A 20,957-nucleotide genomic window follows, 5' to 3' on the forward strand; every position below is an offset into this window, starting at 1 on the left:
GCAGAGCAGGTGGGAGGGATCAGCGTGCCCATATGTTTGCCTTCAGCAGGACGGCATGTCTGGGGCCACAGGGTGGAACCCTGCCACCTCAAAGAAAACGGACACCTCTCATTAGCATCCTCACCCTCTGGCAGAGGTCAGGATAGGCTACGCTACATCCATGGTCAGCGAAAGGACATTTGTTTCTCCCAGGGCCCCCCAGGCAGGTGGGCTTTGCCGGGCAGGGCGAGGGTGTCTGGAGCTGGGCTCGCCCCTCTCCGACCTGCCCCTCGGAGCCCCGCAGAGCCCTCAGGGGTGATAACAACTGTGCTCCCCATGTAGCAGTCAGAGGAAAGGGAAGAAGGACTACTGATCCATGGAGAGGATGAGAGGAGGGGAGGAGAAGGGGAGGGAAGGAGGAGAGGAGGGGAGGAGGAGGAGGGGAGGGAAGGAGAAGGGGAGGGAAAGAGGAGAGGAGGACAGGAGGAGAGGAGAGGAGGAAAGGGCAGGGCAGGGAGCAAACACTACTTCTTTATCTTCTGTAAAAACACATTTCCACCTCTTGTCTTCCACAAGAGCCTGTTCCTCTATCCCTCTCTTCCCCGACACACTCAAAACATACCCATTTGTCTCTGTCAAAGCCTGTGTACTAATTGGAATTTGGAGATTTCAAAATTCATCAAAGCCACGGACTATATGTGTGCACACTGTGTGTGTGTGCGTGTGTGTGTGCTCAAAAGCAAACGAGGGCCAAAACGCGCCAAAAAAAAGACAAGACAAAACCACCTTGGAGGAGAGCAGAGTTAGATCATCTTGGAGAGGATTGAATAAGAGCCTTGGCTGTGCGTCCCTGGGGAGCTTGTCAGAGCTGTCTGCTGCAGACCAGCATCCTGCCCTCTTAAACACACCACGGGGGCACACAAGAGAACGGCTTGAGGTGTGTTAGTGTCTAAGTGTGTAGCATACAGTACGGAAAGAGTTCAAGTCAACGCAGGTGTCTGGCTGATTGAGCTAACGCAGCCCTGCCTCCCTCTCAGAACACCGGTTATATCTTTGATGATGTTTGTGTGTGCAAGAACACTTTGAACCCCCATTTGCTTGCTAAATAAGCAATAACATAAACCAGAGCTGGGGACAAACATTAGCCCCGGGCTTCTCTTTACATATTCAGGATAAATATTGTTTCTTTTTATATCTAAAAGATCTCTCTCCTTCTTTCTCATAGATTGCTTTCAGAAAGCAATCATGTGCTCTTCCCTCTGGGCCTCAGTTAAATGACATTCTCGGAAGAACACGTATATACAGAAAGAACTCAAACAATCAGACCTTGTGAAATTGAACGTGCGCAGTGAAGCGGGTGCACGCACACACACGCACACACACTAATAAACGTGGCATCATGCCGGGAAAACGGTTGTAATGTAACGTCATCACCATTTCAATGAATATCTCCTAATCAAATGTGACATTGAGTTGACTTATATACAACTCAAAGCCTTGAAGGCTTCAGATTAAACTAAACTCCACCTCTCTGTGGAACAGCGACCCAGACTGCGGAGGTTGGTTTCATTGTCTCAGCCAGATCTCTCAGTCACACAGCTCATTCTGCTCTATTTCCGGGGGGTTATGATTGAGCACACTTAGGAATCAGGGAATGGAGCCGAGTGCAGAGTTAAGCCTAGAGGTGATGACTTGGCGTACAGTTACTTTGGTCCCTATGCCACTCAGAGGCGGAGGATAATACTGTAAGGGCTCCCCAGCACCCTGAGATGTGGGGACTGTGGAGTGTGTGGAGCTGTGCTGACAGAGGACTGCCACATGTACGATTTAACACGGACAAATCCAGCCGAAACTAACAACCCGATGGTCCTCATCTCTGGGGATGAGGAGTTCAGTAGTTTCACAGAGAGAGAAAAATATGAGCTAGAGAGAGGGCAAGGAGGGAACGGAGAGACAATATTTTATTTAGAGAGGGATACGTGCGCTGACAGACTGACGGAGGGAGACAGGGAAAGACAGGGTACTGTCACCCCCCTTAGACACTGAGTCAAGCGCAGACAGGGTGTTCTACTGCCCCTAGTGGCCATGTGGTGGAGCGTCGCTGCTTCTCGAAGCAAACACCTCATCATCGCAGCTTTCTCTTTGCAATTGCATGATGTAATTAACTGTCTTTGTTTGTAAAAAAAGAAAGAAAGAAAGACAAGGAGGAGGAGTACACTGTGAACACGGAGCACACAGGTGTTTGCTCAATGCAGCTGCCGCACGCCTCACTGGAGAAGGAGGGCCAGTTCTCAGCACCTACAAGTGACTGATTATCCGCCAATTATCTCCCCCCCCCCTCCCCACTCCTCCCCTCCTGCCCAGCAGTGTCCCCCCCTCCACCCATGCCACCAGCAGGGACCCCATGGTGCCCCCCCCCCCCACCACTGTCACTAACGCCTCACCATAGAGTCTAGAAGCCGACCCCCCCCCTCCCCACGACACCCCTGAGGACGGAAATGAGTGAAATTGCAGAGAGTGGAGGAGCACACGGTGACTGTGGGGAGGGGTGATGAAAGCCAGGGTGTTTTCTATGCAAGGTCATGTCACACCTTTGTGTTCTCGGCGTAATGTCCTCTGAACGGAACAGCAGGCGCTGAGGATTCGCGGGGTACAGTCTGCAAAGGCCCCCCCTCTCCATCCCCCCCCCCCTACCCTCCCCCCCCGGAAAGATTGCACGGAGGAAAGCCAATGGGCCATTTGATGCGCTTGCTTTGACTTTTACAGAAAGCAATTGGAGAGGACATAACTCATTCGTGCTCTCGGTGACACCGACGCACGCAGGCGCCCGTCCACACAGGTAAACCCACAGGTGCGCACCAACACATCCCCCTCCCCCGAGTACCTCAGCCTGTCACTGCTGGGGTGCCTCCAAGCCGGACGCGGCTGAAAGTACTCTGCATTTGAATACCGTTTCGCTTCTCATGGACGCTTGTCAAAACAAACGTATGGTTTGCACAGTTCAGTTGTTTCTTTCCATCTCCTGGATCCTCCTCTGAAACGACAAGAGCCGGGTTGGACTAATATGACACTTGATTTGGCCCAGCAGTCTAGCGACAGCCCCTATCTCCTGGATAAATTGCATGGAGTTGGGATGTGGCTGTCGGGAGAGAACCTCATTCCCTATTGCACCATCTCCAGCAATTACCCATCAGGGGCACATTGGCAGGGAGCCCGCCGTAATCCTGACACCTCATGAAATATTCACCTGTTACCGTGGGCAACGTGGCCCAAGAACCGAGGGGTTGCTTGTGCCCCCCCCCCCCACCCCCACCCCCCACAGCCCCACCCCCCACACCCCCACCCCCCACACCCCCACCCCCCACACCCCCACCCCCCACAGCCCCGCCACACGCCTCAAGAGGGAAAAGACCTACGCATTGGTGCCCAAAGTCACACGAGTCACACGCTCCCCACACGATTCGTCAACGTCAGCGGCTCAGCCAGTGTGACCTATACCTGTCCCTCTTCTGGGAAGTCTTTCAAGATGGGGGACGACTCTGCTTGGCTGCCGTCATCCGCTCAATTTATGCCTGTACCTTGGGGGGTGGGGGGGGGGGGGGCTTGTGTGCGGAGCCTAAGGGTGGAGAGTTATTGATTTAACATTCAGGAGTACAGGCGTTTATTCAGCCATCCACTCACAGCGTTTACACCTCTGTCCCCTCTTCACTCTGACTTTATGTGCTCTGGCTCTGAAGCAATGAATCAAAGAGAGAAGCACAATGAAATGGCTCTGACAACTTCGATTTCCTGCAAACTCACTCACTCATTCACTCACACACACACACACGAGTCCCACAGAAGAAAAAACTCAAGACACACTGACCACTTTAAACTACTACTTAATCCTACCACTGCCCATGATGGTAAGGTCTCCTCTTCCCCCAGGCAGTTTGCATAAATAAGATAAACAAGATCCGAAAGCTAGCTTGGTTAGTTACATAAACTCCATTTCAAGTCATCCTTACACGGCCTTAAGCTGCCTGACGACACATAGATTAGACACTTCCATCGGACGAAACCACACGGAGACCCAGACCTGTACCACAGGACACTACACAGTGTGTCGGCTGAAGTGTCCATGGACGATGTCCTTTAACAGTCAGCAATATTTTCTGTATCTGTGGAGCTCATGTCTATTTCATGGATGCGCAGACCCCAGGACCCCCGAGGGAACCTGTTGGAACTTTTTGAAGGAGGCGAGAGGACACATTCGGAGCAGTAATGATGTGTCAGTGTTTGGACAGGGCAAACAAGGTTATTTTTACAGTGTAGATACAGCTGGGCTGCCGGATGAAACCCTGTTTGTCACATGAAGAAAGAAGAGGACATGATCGCATCCCACTAATGGCCTGCCTCTGGAAACGGCCACAAGCCAGGCAGCATAATGATGCTCGGAAAAAGGGAAGTGCCTAACTCCAAATGTCGGTGAACAGCATCATTATTTCTCGCTCGGTTTGGCTTGGCTGCCTTCCTCGAGGTTGTGCCCGCTGTCTGCGGAAGCGCCAGGGCCACTGCCACCCTCAGAGGCCGGCCCACAAGACCAGGGTGCGCGGGCTAACACTTCACCTCACGTTAGCATCACAGGAGCACTCTAGCAAGAGGCTGAGGGGCTGAGCACAAGGTCTAAGTCTTTGCCAGTAACAGAGCGTGAGATGTTCGCGAGAGACGTGGGAGACGTGCGCGTGTGCGTGCGTGCGTGCGGACCAAGGGCCAGCACGTAGGTTGCTACGTGACGGGGTTGGGAAACACACACTAGATGTTCAGTGAGTGTTTTCTAATCCACTTGCATCTGCACCCTGGGGCCGTCTGGGAGTGACGTTCCTGAAGCACAACCAGGCTAGGCCCTGTCGCCCGCTACGTTAATCAGGGTAAAAAACAGCACCACAACTCTGGTAGTTGAGTCCTCGCCCTCCACCGCTCTCTACAGAGCTAGACCATGGACCCGGAGCTCATCCAAAAAAAGGTACACTTCCACTCTTTCTCAAATTTTGCAGGCTGGCTCTCAAGTCCGTAGAGGAAAGAGAGGTGGGGGAAGGAGGGGGGGGGGGGGGGAACTGACGTGCCCCGCCTTCGGAGCTAGCGCCCGAGATGTTGAGAGAAAGAAAGAGCGGTGGAGCCGGAGGCCTAATTAACTAGCTGCTAAACGCTCCATCTGCCTGCTGCCCTCGGGGGTCACGAGCTCCCAGGAGCAGCTTTGAGCCCAGATGATTCATACTTAAGAGCCAGGTCTCGCAGGGTTGATTTATGACACGTCCGCACTCGGTGACACGGGCCGAGCGTTTGCGTCTGAGCACGGCCTCTCAGTCTGTCCTGATTAGGAGGGGGATAACTCATTTCGCCAAACGACGGGCGCAGGTGTCACCTCGTCGGGAATGAGGTGACATCAGTGCCGTCCGCTTGTAGTGGCTTTACACGTTCACACAGGTGAAGCTTCCGGAAATTTGTGTGAGTGTGTGCGTGTGTGCGAGTGTCAGGGCGCGTGTGGCCACCTAGAACATGATAATCACCATGATCCTGAAGATACGGCTAAGATGGGGATGTCAAGCTGATATGAGGAAATGGATCTGAGGCACGCGCCCTCAGACGACAGGCTGGGGGGTTCAAAGGTCACACATCACCCCGGGAATGAATCATTCCGTGCATCCGGTATCATTTACCTGGTTTCGCTATGAGACATACCGATAATCGTATGGTCCCCATCCACAGTATACAGGTCAACAGGTCTTGAATTGGAGAGGTGAGAGACTGAAGAAGCAGTGGGCTCAAGTACACCGACTATTTCCATACTTCCAACTGTCAGTGTTTGAAGGAGAGAGTCGGCAGGGGCTATGGCCCCCGGGGTCCTCAGAGAGATGATCGGGATATAAACCTCAGCTCAACCCTCCAGGCTAGATTCACTAGCTGGCTAAAGTGGATTTCAGAGGAGAATTAGGGCCTCCTAATCCCCTTTGTTACCGCTTCATGCGATTCTCTGCGAGAAGACAATGACTTCATTTCCAAAAGAAAGGAGGGATGGGTTTCTTCGTTAAATTAAATAGCAATCCTGTTGGTTTTGATTATGCTTTGTCTTTAAATATCAAAGAAATTGTGTGGTATTATTTCTGAGCCCATTATTAAGCGTTATAACTCAGTGGCTGCTTTTTGGACCAATCCAAACATAACAAAACATGAGGAAGCAAAATAAAAAGATTAAGACAAATGTAACTAATTATATTTAAATCTATTAACATTTTCCATACAGGATTTTCTAAATGACTTCTCCCAGCTTTCAAATATCCAATGCCTCCTAATGCTTGCTACTTCTTTTGAAGGACCATAAGTGCAACATCATAAAACCTGAGGAAGAAAAAAAAAAATAAGGACCAAGAAAGGAAAAAAAAGGAAAAAATCAAATCTTGACTTTACAGGAGCTGATGCAGGACCCACATCTCTCTCACTCCCATGGTCTACGTGTTTAGGCGTAGCCTCGCGCCAGAGCCTCCATAACTTCAGTCCCCGGGCTCAACCCACGGAGGGGCTGCGGGCCTGGGAGAGGCCCGGAGGAGGGGCTGGGGGCCTGGGGGAGGCCCGGAGGAGGGGCTTGGGGCCTGGGGGAGGCCCGGAGGAGGGGCTGGGGGCCTGGGGAAGGCCCGGAGGAGGGACCGTGTGAGTCTGACTTCAGTAATCCCATCTCATCCAGGCCTGATTGAGAGGAGATCCAGCGTGTCTCTGTGCATCGCATCCCCTGTTTAGCTGCCACACGCATTAATACCAGTCATGCATGGGGTACAATCAGAGCCTGCCGTTCTAATCCTACCCCCACGGCCCCCGCACGCCCCAAAAGTGTACATACATACAAAGTAACTCTAGGCCTAGTACACTGGGAGGGAAAAATGAGGGAGGGGGGCATGAGGAAGGGGTTCACAGACAGGACGTAGTGTGGGAGATATGCAGCCCCTGCTGTCTGACAGCTAATGAAGATGACAATAAGTCCGAACGGTTGATGTACAAAAAAGCGGGCACCCACACACACACACACACAAACAAACACATTGCCAGCAAGGTGACTTTGCACTCAGCTAGTTACGATTCCAGAGCGGAGCGGCAGTCTTGTGCGTTTGTGTCCCTCTGTCAGGGGAGCTGAGCAGGGAGGACAGGCCGTATTAGAGGATGTTTGTCTGCCGTGTTTCCTGCCGTCGCTCTGTCACCCCGGCTCAGGATCAGAGCGCCTGACAGAGGCCCACTGACGGCTGCTCTGTCACATCAGCTGTTTGGCCCAGCAGCTGAGTGAGAGGGAAGCAAGTGTGCGTGTCTGTGTGGGCGTGTGCATGTGTGGGCATGTGTGTGTGTTTGTGTGTGTATGCGTTTGTGTGTGTGTGTTTGTTTGTGCGTGGGTGCGTGCGTGTACCTTTCGGTATGAGTGTACCAGCACGTGAGGACATGTCAGTCTTTTCACGACGTGAGGCATGAGTGCTTGTTTGTTTGTGCTTGTGCATCACCGTGGCCACCACACATCCATACTCTGGCTTCCTGCGATGTCACACGGCTCCACCCTGATCAGGCATTCAGGAGCTCTCCTCCCCCCCCTCTCCAGAAAGCCGGAGCGGGGGGGGGGGGGGGGGGGGGGGGCAGGTGTTGGGTACGGCCCAGGGCTCCAGACCGATGAGGACAGACACCAGCGTAACGAGCGGTAGACGCCGGGGTGGAAGACTGCAGAGGGCCTCGTGCGGAAACCAGGGGCCACTACTGATCCTCCAGCACTTCATGGGTTATTCAAAGACCACGGCTTACACTTGCCCATTTGCTCGCGCGCACACACACACACACACACACTCACATGCACACACATTATACACAGGCACGCACACACACGCACACACTCTAAATCTCCTCTGGATCCACACACACAGTCCCAGATCCATAAGCTCTGAGGGGAATGGATTGGCAGCACGAGGTCTTTTTCATTTCCATGAGAAAGTAAGAGGGTGGTACTAAAGACTGGGGGAAACCACTGGGGAGAAGCTAATTCTGAGGACAGAATTAGCTTCTGCAAATACACAGAACCCCGTCGAGAGGTTGCATCCTATCTGGAAAACAAGAGACCTTTCTGACAGAACCTACCAGAACCCCAGCGAGAGGGCGTTATGAGCAACCGTGCAAACGCCCTCTTTCCTGTGGGATACGCAGGATGCACCAAAACCCACACGTTCAATCTGCGTCAAACCCACGTATAGACAATTCTAGGTCCTACAATGGTCCCTTGAGAACAGCCAGCATTGGCAGCCTACTTAGTAAAGCACATATCTCCGTGGGATCTAGAGAGTATAATTAGACATTGTGTATGAGCCATAGAGGGAATGAGTAATTTAGATAGGATAAGATGGAGCACCAACTCTTGGTGCTCACACCCTATAATAATAGCATTCATGGAGTAGTTTTTAACAATGCATGAGTAATTTTTTATTCTTTGGATTAGCCTGATTCCGTAAGAAGCGATTTTTGGGGAGACAGTGAGTACTGATTAAAAGTCTAGCACATAATAAGCAGTCGTCTGGTGTCATAAAATCACAACCTATGGAATATATGAGACGTCGTCACAAATACATTTAAAAGTGGAGTGATGGAGTGCTATCCATGATTACTGGGATGAAGTACCAGACCTTAAATCAAGCTCATTCACTCTCTGTGTTGAGGATATGGACTACTTCCGCCCCGATCAGAACTTGAGTAGAATGTTTGCTGCAGTGGGGTCTGGATTAGCTACATGTTAGCTACATGTTGAACCTATTGAGCTAAGAGATGAACGGGTCACAAGCAGGCAGGAAATCAATCCTGAGTTGAGAATCTGCCAGGGGTTCATTTCAAGGTCACTCTGCTGTCTGGCAAAATAAACTGTTAAAATTCAAGAGAGCATTGGAGAGCTTCTCCATTCATCATCGGTAACCCTCGACCGGCCCAGTCGACAGGCAGGGCTCGTACTTGGAAAGGCTTGCAGACAGTGTAGGTTTTTATCTAAGATGTGTTTTGAGGATGGTGTGCTACTTACAGGGCAGCCTCACTCCACCGGAGATGTCCCAGAAAACCAGTCGAGCCCAACTCTGTCAGAATAGGTACAGGATAAACTGAACCTTCATAAAACGCACACAAACTCATGCAAACACACACGCGCATGCACAAACTCACACACCATATATGAAGCAATGCTGCTCTTTATCCACCACACCTGGTTTGTGAGAGGGTAGTGTTAGTGAAGCCCCTCTTCTCCCCCTCCCTCCATGGGTGTTCCATAGGGAGACACAAGACAGAGTCAGGCGTCGAGCCAGAGCCCAAACCTGCTGCTCTCTCTCACTTCTCTCTCCCTATCCATCACTGACTCTTCCTCTCCATCCCTCTCTCTCTTTCTCTCTCTCTCTGTCTCTCTCTCTCTCTTTCTCTCTCTCTCTCTCTCTCTCTCTCTCTCTCTCTCTCTCTCTCTCTCTCTCTCTCTCTCTCTCTCTCTCTGTCTCTGTCTCTCTCTCACTTTCACCCTATCTCTCTCTCCCTCTCCTGCTCCTCTCTTTGTTTGTCTTTTGTCACCTTCCTGCATCTCTTTCTCCCCATGTATCCCTCTTCATCTTTTCTCTCTCCCCCCCCCTCCCCCCCATGACCTGTCGTAACAGCTCCTAAAGCACGACAGAGTACCTCAGAACTACCCTTACTAAAAATAGTCACCAAGAAAATTGTCTTTCTTGAAATATCACAGTCCCTAAAGATCCACAGGCCGGCTTGACTTCCAAAAAGTAAAAGCCACAATAAAAAAGGCAAACCCAACATGATGTCCTCAATATCTAGAGTTACAGTAATAGCAGTGGAATCAAATGGATTATAAAACAGGCCACTACCTTGTGCTGCAGTGTGATTCGCCAGTTTGATTGTACACTAATGAGAGGTGTTCAGACTTCTAGTTAGTCATCTTTCACTACCCTCTCATGGGCTGTCAGGCGCAGCTCCGCAACAGGGACCAAGGAACTGGAGCAGGCTGCAGCTGGTGACAGAGGCTCTGCTGTGTGTTTACCCAGACAACAGCCTCTCTGTCTCCTGCACCCATCGCTGGCCCTCTCATCTCCTCCTCCTCGGCCCCTCCTCCTCTCTCCTCCTCCTCCTCTCTTCTCCTCTCTCTGCAGTTGAGAAGAAAAGTCAGGAGATTATCGTTGTGTGTTTTTCGATTGGGTATGCCCCTCTGTCCTGACTCTAGCGTCATTCAGTCGTTCTCTTTCTCTTCCCCCCCTGACTTTTTCGACCTTCATTCGTTCCTCCCTTCATTTTTCTCCATCTCCCTTTCTTGACGCTCTCTCTCTTTCCCTCTCTCCCTTTCTCACACGCGCGCTGCTCACGGTCTCTCTTTCTGACAGTCTCTCTCCTCATCCCACCCTGTCCAACTTTGTCTCCACTCCTTCTCTAACTTTCTCTCTCCCCCTTCTCATCCTTCCTCCTTCCCCCCCCCTCTCTCCCTCTCCTGTAAACTTTGATAATGAGGGAGAGTGTGGTCTTGCTTCTATACCCCTCGCCTCTCTGTTGGAGCGAGCTGCTCCCTCGTTCCGATACAGCTTAAATCCTCCGGCACAGCCGTGGTGTTGCTGCTGCAACTCACTGGGCCGGAATAAATCCAGGAGCCACCAGTCTTGCCTCTGAATGGACCCAACTCCCCGAAACCGAGTCGGGGACAAAACCCTTCACCAATCCAGCAGCAATGAACCCTAAAGCCGTCCTCCAGGAGGTACAGCCCCCTCCACGCTTTTCTCCCGACTTCACAAAGGATGACTTCAGCTGCCTTATCGGCCAGAAAAGGCTCGTGCCCCTTCCCGGTTCAAGCAACGCCCCCGCGCTACCCCTCCACCACTACCCGGAATTTCACATGCCAGTGATTTCTGTTTTTCATAACATGAAGGGTTGGGGCAATCACCCAGAATAGGTTTTTCTCACAGCATATTTGACATGTCAACATCATTAGGGCCAACAGTCAAAGTAACCAGCTTTCAACCAGGCATATACCTATTCATAAGACCCTTACAGCCAACCGTGCAAGTCTGAAAGAAATGCCGCATTCCATTTTCCGACGGACTAGGCTTAGCATGCCCTCCCTAGTGCACACAGCTTCTCCACCGGTAGTAAATCTCTTTTGCCAGGCTGCCTCTCAGCAATTACAAGAGTTTTTATTCATGCCCCTGGCTAGGTCAATCCACATGCCATTCCTTTGGTGTGCACCTTCCCTGGATCAATCCCCTTTTCATGATGTTCCGCTCCAGTGGATCTCCTCCAGCTCCAGCTCGCCCACAGCCCAAACTGCCCTTCCGTACCCCTCCCTGTCCCTCCTGTCTCCCTCAGCTGATAGGCAGGCACTCAGGCCTTCTGACCTCCAGTCCTCCCAGCCTGGTAAAGCTCCAGAATCTTGCCAGGCTTCTTCCAGGGTGTGCTGGAGGTCAGGCCTGAGCGAGGGAGCCTGCTTGCTGGGTGTCCTGCTCCTGGTGACCCTGTATGACAAACACACCCCTGGAGACCGTGGTCTGTATGTGATGTGCATGTTATTTCCTTGTGTACACCCTCTGATTGGACCTGTGTGAATTAATTTGTTTTTGTGTGCCGACTCATAACACTGTACCATTTGTTTCCTAATTTTCCTACCAGAGGTGCTGTTGTAAGCATTCCCGTGGTGAGTGGGGGGTGTAGTTCAAATGTGTCTCCGGCCCAATTAAGAACAAACAAATCTAGTAAATTAGGTGGGAGAGTGCTGAGGTAAGGATTTACTATAAAGCCCCCTCCAAAAAACTAGCAGCCCCAGGTAAAGTATAGGAGAAGTGGAAGAGAGCGGACTGCTGGGTTCCGGTACTGAACTCCTATTGGCTCAGGCAGGCACAGTCCCATGCACAGCGGAAGCAGCCAACCACACCCAACCTTGTGTTAATGACTCCTTAAATACACCCTCTCTCTCTTTCTCTCTCTCTCTCTCTATGCCCTCTCATCTATCTCCTCTCCACTCCTCTTTTCAACTCATCACTCCCTTCTCTCTCCATGTCCACCCTCTCTCTCCACACTAATTCCACCCCACTCTCATCTCTCCTTCTCCCTCATGCTCTCCCTCTCTCTCCATCCACACTAATACCCTCTCTCACTTTTTCTCTCTCTTTCCCCTTCCTCCCTCTCCCCTGCCTCCTCTGATCACTCTACCCTGGCATATAATCCCTCTCCAGCTGATTCTTAATTAAACACAGTCGACACATGGGCCCCATGATGTTGTTCCGGCCAGAGGAGGTAAAAAAGGACGCCCAGATTGATGTCTAAGAGGGTTAAGCAGCTTGTTACTCAAGTCCTCTCTTCCTGTCGCTGAGGAGGGGGGGGGGGGGGGGGAAAAACTGACACTCTTGACAGTAACCCTAATCTGCATTCCCAATTAATCCCTCCCGCCACACATACACACACACCAAATCCCATTGTTCCTCCCTCCACAATAGACATTCGGCCATTCCCAGTAGGATCGGGGTTCAAACTTCAGCTACGCTTCTGTCTCTCGCTCTCCCTTCACTTTCTCTCTCTCTCTTCAACACCCCCCCCCCCCCCCCCCCCCCCGTCTCTTTATTTCTCTTTATTTCTTTGTTTCTCTATCTTCCGTCTCTCCCTGATTGGCAACTTTAATTATGAGGAAGTTTTACAGTCCAGTAAAGAAGTGGGTGACAGCATTGGCAGAGTGGATGAGGGGGATGTGAGAGGGAGGAGGGTGGTGGTGGGGGGTAGGGAGTATGCAGATATGAAAACAATTCCTAACCTACTTTCCCCTGCATATGATTACACACGTCTGGGACTGGGAACAATACCCAGTGGGCGTGGCAGGCAGACTTGCAGGCTACCTTATTTATGTGGGAATTGTCCCTGAAGAGTGACAGTGACAAACATGTCACGCATTACTCCCTGGCATCCCTTTTCCTGGCTGCGGCTCGCCAAGTCTCACTCCCCTCTGGCTTCCCATGAGGTTCTCTCTCCACTCATGTAATAGGCTATCGCTAAAGTGTCTTTCTATATTTATATACTGTACATGTTTATGGGGTACATGACTTTCATATAAATAGATCCGAAAGGGGCGGGGATGAGTAGACCTTAACAAAATCCTGTCTTCGTGTCCTCCGCCTTCTCTTCTGCCTCCTCGTTTCTGTTTTGGACTAGGCGAGGAAGACCTAAGAGGAACCAGGGCTAGCTACACAGCTCCAACTAGATGACGTGTTCATCTTTTCAGCTTCATGTGCCTGATATATTAGCATTGGCACCGACGACTCCCCTCTAAATAGAACAAGTAAAAACAAGCTACTGGTTCAGCCAGTTCCTTTGATTGAATTACCCGTTTTAAGCAGGCCCTTTTTTCTAGGTCACCCTATAAAGGTCACGAGCGACATATGTCGACTGCGGAGCGTCGAGCGAAGACAAGCGCGACAGGCCTGCTATTGTGCCTGAGGTGACCTCATCCCTTTCGTCTGGTCGGCCTCATCTGGATATTATCGGTGGTGTCTCACTCCGTCCTGGTCACAACACCATCTGTGCAGACAGCAGCAATGCTGGGGCTCAGACACCCGGGATGCCAGGATTAGGGTTAGAGGCAGCGAGGGCGCAGGGGGCACATGTGCTGGGGGTCGGGCAGGGGCAGGTGGGGTGGGGGTGGGGGTGTTGGGGGGGGGGGGGTGCGTCTGGGAACTTCAGCCTCTCCTCTCTTCCGAAAACTATTTATGGCATGCTGACTCTGAGCTGGGAGATCAAGGAGAAAAGGGAAAGAAGGACTTGGAAGAGGAGAGTGAGCACCAGCTGATCTCCGAGCTGTTCCCTGACAGCTTGTCCGGCTGTAATCGATAGCCTCTCCTCCTCCTTGTCCTCCATAAGTCTCTGTCCTCTCTCTCTCTTTCTCTCGCTCACACCCTCCCTTTATCTCTCTCTCTCTCTCTCTCTCTCTCTCTCTCTCTCTCTCTCTCTCTCTCTCTCTCTCTCTCTCTCTCTCTCTCTCTCTCTCTCTCTCTCTCTCTCTCTCTCTCTCTCTCTCTCTCTCTCTCTCTCTGACAAACTCTCATCCTCCCACTGTGAAACTAGTGACACCTACACCTGAAAAGCTGAAAGCCCTCACGTCTGGGGACTGCGACAGATGCTTATTACTGTGAATCAATGTCCCTCCGCCGCTGCGATCACATGCATATCAAATCACCTCCAGGCTACCTTCTCCATCCTCCCTGGTAATGCATCACAACAACAAACCGATGGGCTGCTTGGATTCCTCCCATAATCCTCGGCGTGTTTTCCATAGGAAATCCTGAACGCAAACATGCCCAGGGTTAGGGACGGTTCATTCGTATGCAGGGGAGGGCGCAGCGCGGTCTAAAAGTGAGCCCCCCTGCGTTCCTGAGCATGCTGGTGCAGGGGCCAGAGAGCTTCACCCTCTGCTGATGGAGGTGTGATGGGAGGCAAACACAGCAGCTGTTGTCCCAGGTGCCGTTCCGCTCGTACCTGCCAAAACATCGTCCTTTTTCTGACTCAGAGCCAAGCGGGCCGCTCGGCGCTGAATAAAAAGACAGAAGGAAGGAGGGAGTGTGCGTGCGTGCATGTGCCTGTGTGTGTTTGGAGATGGTAAAAAAAGTGTAGGAAGGAGGAAGTAACTGCAAAAGAGAGAGAGAAAGTGAGCAAGAGGGATGATGAGGAGGAGTAGAGGCCCCCCTGTGAGTTTCCCTGTGGTGACAAGAAGTCGCACAGGTGTTGCTGCTCACACTGCATTGCCCCCGGTGATGTGGGGAGGGAATGGGGGAGGGGGGGCGGGGGCTTCAAACTTCACCTTCAGCAGGCTGTGCTGGTGCAGGCACAGCCACTGCTGTGACCTTGTTCGCTTCGTACAGGGACACAGTCCTGGTAGACTTCTTTTTTTCTGTCTTTTTCAAACCCCATAACAATTTTAACTTTTCTCTTCAACTTTAATATCTCTGGCGTAGCAGTGGGACTTGGAACGCCCCTGGTTAGAGAAGTTCAAACGCCTCCTTTGTACACTGGTATATCTCTTCAGCTGTGATGGGAGTTCAGCTGAGGCCCAGCAGGTCGGCTCTTATCATTGAGGGTTGCTTTTTAAGGTCAAACACGAGACCGGGATCTTTACATTAAATGTGGACTGACAGTTCATCAGTTTATCAGGACTATTTGACTGACCTTTGACACTAATGAGACTGGGGATTGTGAACTTACTGTAATATGCAGTGGAAAGGAAGAGGGAAATACAGAAAGATAAAGAGAGGAAGATGGGAGAGAGGGGAGAGTAGCAGAGGGAGGGAACGAGGAATGATAAGAAATAGCTAGTGGCATATGGCCATTATTTAGCCCAAAGCTGAGGCAGAGAGGCGAGCCGAGGCGAATGTGTTTGTGTGTGTGTTTGTGTGTGTGTGTGTGTGTATGTGAGGGCAGGGGGCTGTTATTCTGCAGCCTGGCCCAACTGTCATCTCCATCTTAAATGACATTCTCTGTCAGAGCTGCCAGAACCGCCGCGCAGGCTGAACTTCGACCCGACTGCTGATCCTGTTGCCATGGTTACGTCATTCTGTAGCAGAAATAGGCCGACGCCATTTCCTACTAAACCGCCACCAGTCTTTCACTGTCATGGCTCATCGTGGACAGGTCCGACTCCCTGGCAGACCTTTGGGGGGATCGCTCGGGGCAGTTGTCTAAGCAGAAAGTAAACACACCTTTGGTGAAGGTCCATCAGAGAATATTCATTGTGTGTGTCTGTCCAAGGCAGAGATCCGCCTCCACTGTGATGGACACTGCTGACAGAGTGGACACACATCACATCTGACCTGTGTCTGACTAGCTCTCCTCAGGTAGCATGCTAAGTCACATTGGCACAGTCACCCCAGATAAACAAGACACAAGCACATCACACACCTGACTTGCCGCAAACGAATTTCACTGCGAGAATAATTATATTATATTTGGCCAAATGATGCATGAATCAATCCCTTAAAGTGAGAATTTTCCCAGACACAAGTTTTCTGTTTTCTTTGTTTGTCTGCATTGTTTTGACAGCCATGGACACGACATGGGTTCATAGATTTGATACTTTGCCAGGTCACTTTGAAATGATTACTCACAAAGGAAGGTATTTACAGGAGTATAGTGAAGATGGGGCAGAAAGACCAGACAGAAGAGTGAGACAGGGTCTATCTACACCTACACTCTAACCTTCCTTAGACTTGCAACAAAAAAAAACTTAGACAGTGGTGTCATCTATTCAGTCTTCCAGCTACCAGTTTCTCCATTGCCAAGGCAGCGATGGGGGGCAGCCAATCTCCGTGGGCTCGCACTTGTACATTAAGCGCTGCTCTGCATAACTGTCGCAGGAAACTGTGGTAGAGGGATATCCTCCTCTTTTAGAACAGACAATTCATCACAGACACACCTAATGTATTCGCTTTTCTCCCCGCAATCCCTGACTCTTCCCAATCCGTCCCACAAACTTTCAAAAGGGAAACCAAAAGAGCGAGGCAACGATTACGACAGTGTTTAAGGCCTCCAATGCGGTTGTACTCATGAGATGAGACACTTGGGAACGAGAAATCCATGACGTCCATGGCAATTAGGAGACACGTGTTCTCCTGATTATTAAGTTGATTACCGAGTTGGCATTTGCCTCGAGCTTTAAGTGAACATGTCAACAACAGAGAAGTTAACGGAAGTGTCTCAGTATGTTAGGAGAACTGACAGGAAAGTGCGAACCTCTTTGGCACTGAGCCAGATGTCTAATAATGGCTTGTCGGTGCTTAGGGAGAAGCAACACATTGGTACCACCTGGAGAAGTGAAATGACAGCTGAAAGGCCCCCGCCCCTCTTTCCCCCAGGAGGCCCGGTGGGTCTGGGGCAGGCGCTGTGGCAGTGCTGTCAGCTTCTTCAAAGAGCCTGGCGCTGATGGCCAGACACGCCGCTGTGACACGAGCAGAAGCGGTCCTGGACGATCAGCGTCAGAAAGTGTGGCGCGTGGTGCTGCGGAATGCTGAGATGGCGATCTTGACAACCGTGCCCGTCGCCAGGGTCATGGTGACACGATGTCTTCAACACTCTGCTGCCACTGAGGGGAGTTTGGCTCCCTGCACCAAGCTGCCTCGCTGAGGCACAATCCGTTTGTCAACACACACAAACTTTTGAACGGGTAAACAAAGATGCACAAGCAATCAGGGGTTTATTACAGAAGGACACCGTTTGGTTCTGAAAAGAGCATCCACAAAAAGTTTCTTCAGAAAAGAGAATTTGCTTCTTAATGGAGAAAAGGTCACCAAACATCAAGACTTTTTGAACAAAGAGAATGGACAGAAGGCCCCTGGGGAATGGGAGAACGCAGCGTTTAAATTGAGACAGAAAGAATAAAGAACCTTGGGGGCAGCCCTGCCTTGCACCATCTCACCCAGCACTGCAAAAAGAAGTTGATCTCCCTCAGAGCAAATAAACCCCACTACAAAAATATCTAGCTTTATAAGCCAAGACAGGAAGAAATTAATTTCTTCTAAAAACAAAACATATACATCTATTTTTGTGACCAACACTGAAATCATTTTAAATGTATATATATATATACACAGGTATGAAAGCTTGCCAAGTACCTTGGTAGCTTACGGTGTTTCTAAAAGTAATAACTTTTCAGGCCACCGGGGTCTTCAACTATGTTAATTATGGAAATGAAATTATTCAACTCAAAATTCAAAAAGCTCATACAAGAGATGAAAGATAAATACTTTATCTACAATACATACGTGATGACTACCTGAGGATTATCAGAGGTAAAGGTATTTTGTCGTTTTTTTGGAGTACTGATCGTGACTGTTATTCATGTTATGCACGGTATTTGTTAAATGGATTAACCGTAAGCGATTAAAATAACTATTCTGATTAAAATGTGGGTCAAACTATGGGTACTCTCACTATGTATGTGAATCACTATGCACCTTTTGGCTGTATACTGATTTGTAGCCTACTGTAATTTCCCTAAACCAAACATGTCTGTTAATCATAACTGTTTGTTGTTCCCTATCACTGCTACCGCTCGTACATACATCACTGTGTGTACACAGTCTGTTGGTTGACTTTCTATTGGATGTCACCGCACAGGACATTGTACCCCCCCTTACCCTGCGTCCTTGTTCTAACCCCTGACGCCTACGTTCTCCTACACTCCTCTCTTCACCCCACCCCTACTCACCCCCAGTACCCCAAATCACAGACGGTCACACGCTGTGTTTTGGGGCAGCAGAGAAGTGGGCTCATTTCCAGCCAGTTCGGATTCAATTACCTTCCTGGTCCACTTCCTCAGGGCCCAGTTAGTAGGGATGAGGGGTGGGGGGTTAGTCATGGGGTGCAACTACAGGCTTGGATGAACCTCATAAAGATACCAGAAGAGATTCTTAAAACACCACACAACGCTGCCTACATTCCACCTGGTTTATATAATAGGTGCCACTTTAAAAAAGAATCTGCATTGCTAATGAGAAAGTTAAGGTAGGCTCCAGTGTGGGTTCCAACAGCCACATGCATTAACATTATGAGCTGCTTGAGTGTGGGAGTCAGTTGAACAACTGTTCAGAATAACGTTCTTGGTTGCAGTAAAAGATACCCCTGCCAGAGTATTTATAACACTCACAACCCTCACCCAAGGGAACAGCCGACATATCTGGGTTTGAACATCGTCGTAAGAGAAACAAATACTATCACAGCGTAGAAACTCAAGTTTTACATGCTCGCGTGAGAACGTTAGTCAGAGCAGGAGTGTCGCTAAAGGCTACAGTGTGTCTTTCTGAGCACGACATAGCCTCCGTTTGTCCCAAGGGAAATGAATGATACAGGTCTAAAGTTGCTTAAAATCCGTGAACCTGTCTCTGCAAGATTGAACACTGACAAAGGATTTGCATTGGGTTTCATGACGGTGAAAGAGATGCGAGAGTCGTGCAATGCCATTTAAAAAAGAAAAACTAGGAAGATGAAAAACATTTTCCGTTTTATTTACAACCACTTAGCCACCACAAATGCCACCATTTAGGAGAGTTTCACACTACAACAAAATAGCCGTCAAATAATGCTACCCCCCATCTGCATAAGTGAGAGTGAATGTGTCAGACAGAGACGAGGTAGAAAGGGAAAATATGTTCTACAATAGAATCGGGCGTGCTGTTGGGTTAGTGAAAATGAGTAATACAAAGATTCATCATACTTTTTCATCATGCTTAATTTCTATTTCAAAATTAGCCAACAGAAAAAAAGATAAACAATGAACGTTTGTTGATGCAGTATAGGCATACTCTAAAATAAAGATGTACCTATAAAGTTTTGATAGATACGAGCTACAAATTAACCAGACAAAAGGTGTTCACTAACTTGAAAGACCCAATGTCGTGGTGATCAACCTTATAAGGCAAATCCCCAAACGACTTTCCGGGCAATCAGTCTGCTCAATCAAATTATATTCCGAAAACACTACATCTTAGTTTTGTCTCAACATAAGCAGTAAAATACGGCAACTACGGAGTATCTGAAAAGTGTTTTTCAAGGTAAATAGGGTAAATAAATGTATTGCAATACACAGTGCATTTACACAGGTGCGCAGTGGTTGGCCCCGCACAACAACGGTATTTACCTGTTGGCCCTTCCATATTATCGGCGTAGATCCGAACGACAAGCATCAGCAGAAATGCTCCGGTGTTCATTTTGACGTTTTAGTCCAGCTCAATTATCGGATGAAATCCTACAAACTCCGACAGGACTGCAGAGAAGTTAGACGCCCGACCCCTTGCATTGCTGAATTCCTGCTGAAGAACTGTTGGTCCCGAACCTTCCACGTGAAACACTGAAGCAAATTTGAGCCGCTCCAGCTGACGTAAGGGCAAAGAATTCAAAAAGAGCTTTTACTGTAATGCCACACTTACTTTGCACTAAAGCAAGGGTGGGCGCTTGCTTACAGGCCCACGGCGCCCCCAGGTGGGGATTCTAATAACAGCCCATTGTTGAGTAGTCGTGGATAGTACAGAAATTCAACTCCGGAACATTTTACTCGGGAAAAGAAAGTGCCTATGATACGAAAACGTGTGTGAATAATATCCTGAACGTTAACATATTGAGGTGCAGTTTGTGTCTCCATTTTTGCTGTGAGAGTGTGACTGAGATCTGCAGATGATGAAACGAGATGGTTGATATAGACAGACAGACAGACAGATTTGCAAACATTAGGTTTGATGTTGTGAAACACAACAAGTTATCTTAGCAATTTTGAAGCAGAGTGTGAAGATAAGATGGTTTTGATTTAAGAAAGCATTTAATTTGTTTTCTTCGTCTTTGTTCCTTTCACTGTGGAGGACCAGTGAGTGTGTGGAATGCAAATCAAGCAGTTTGTTTTAAGACAAACTAATCAAAAAAAAAAAATTCTATCCCATTCTTCATGCACTGACATTATCAGCTAGCATTTCTTTAATTAAGAAAGGAGCAGCATATGGCAACATATGCACGATCCTAGCCGAAAAACAAACTATAAAAGCAAAGTAAAATGCAAAGTTATTACCAACTGAATGAGAAAGAGTCTTACCCAGAAGTTTGGATACAAAGTGACAAAGTTCTCCAGAGAATGCTGTAGGCTTTCTATATGTGCAGGCAGGGCATGACTCAAACATTACCATAGCTATGAGTGTAGATGAAAGATCAGGACATTGTATGCAGGGTTATTTATATAGTTATTTAGCTGCAGGCAATGTATAAACGAGGGTAATAGTCAATTAATTCTTAATAACCTTGAGGCAGAAAACAAACAGAATAAAATAATACTTGCCAAATCTCAGAAATCATTTATCTACAAGTGCAATTATGTTGTTTTAATTCTATCCAAATATATTTTCCAACAAATATGGGTTGTTTGAGGACATAAAATCAATTTAACAAAG

At 49.2% G+C, this 20,957-nt stretch overlaps 1 protein-coding gene across 1 annotated transcript in view; it reads right to left on the reverse strand.

Annotated features, from left to right (window-relative positions):
- Positions 1-19,912, reverse strand: part of LOC124467240 (receptor-type tyrosine-protein phosphatase U-like) — a 92,124-nt gene extending 72,212 nt beyond the window's left edge. The window contains exon 1 of the mRNA XM_047019439.1: positions 19,664-19,912. Coding sequence (XP_046875395.1) covers positions 19,664-19,733 — 70 coding nt within the window. The 5' untranslated portion in view covers positions 19,734-19,912. The remainder of the gene's footprint in view (positions 1-19,663) is intronic.
- Positions 19,913-20,957: the final 1,045 nt, after the last annotated feature.

The sequence above is a fragment of the Hypomesus transpacificus genome, chromosome 4 (assembly GCF_021917145.1).
Source record: "Hypomesus transpacificus isolate Combined female chromosome 4, fHypTra1, whole genome shotgun sequence".
NCBI lineage: Eukaryota > Metazoa > Chordata > Actinopteri > Osmeriformes > Osmeridae > Hypomesus > Hypomesus transpacificus.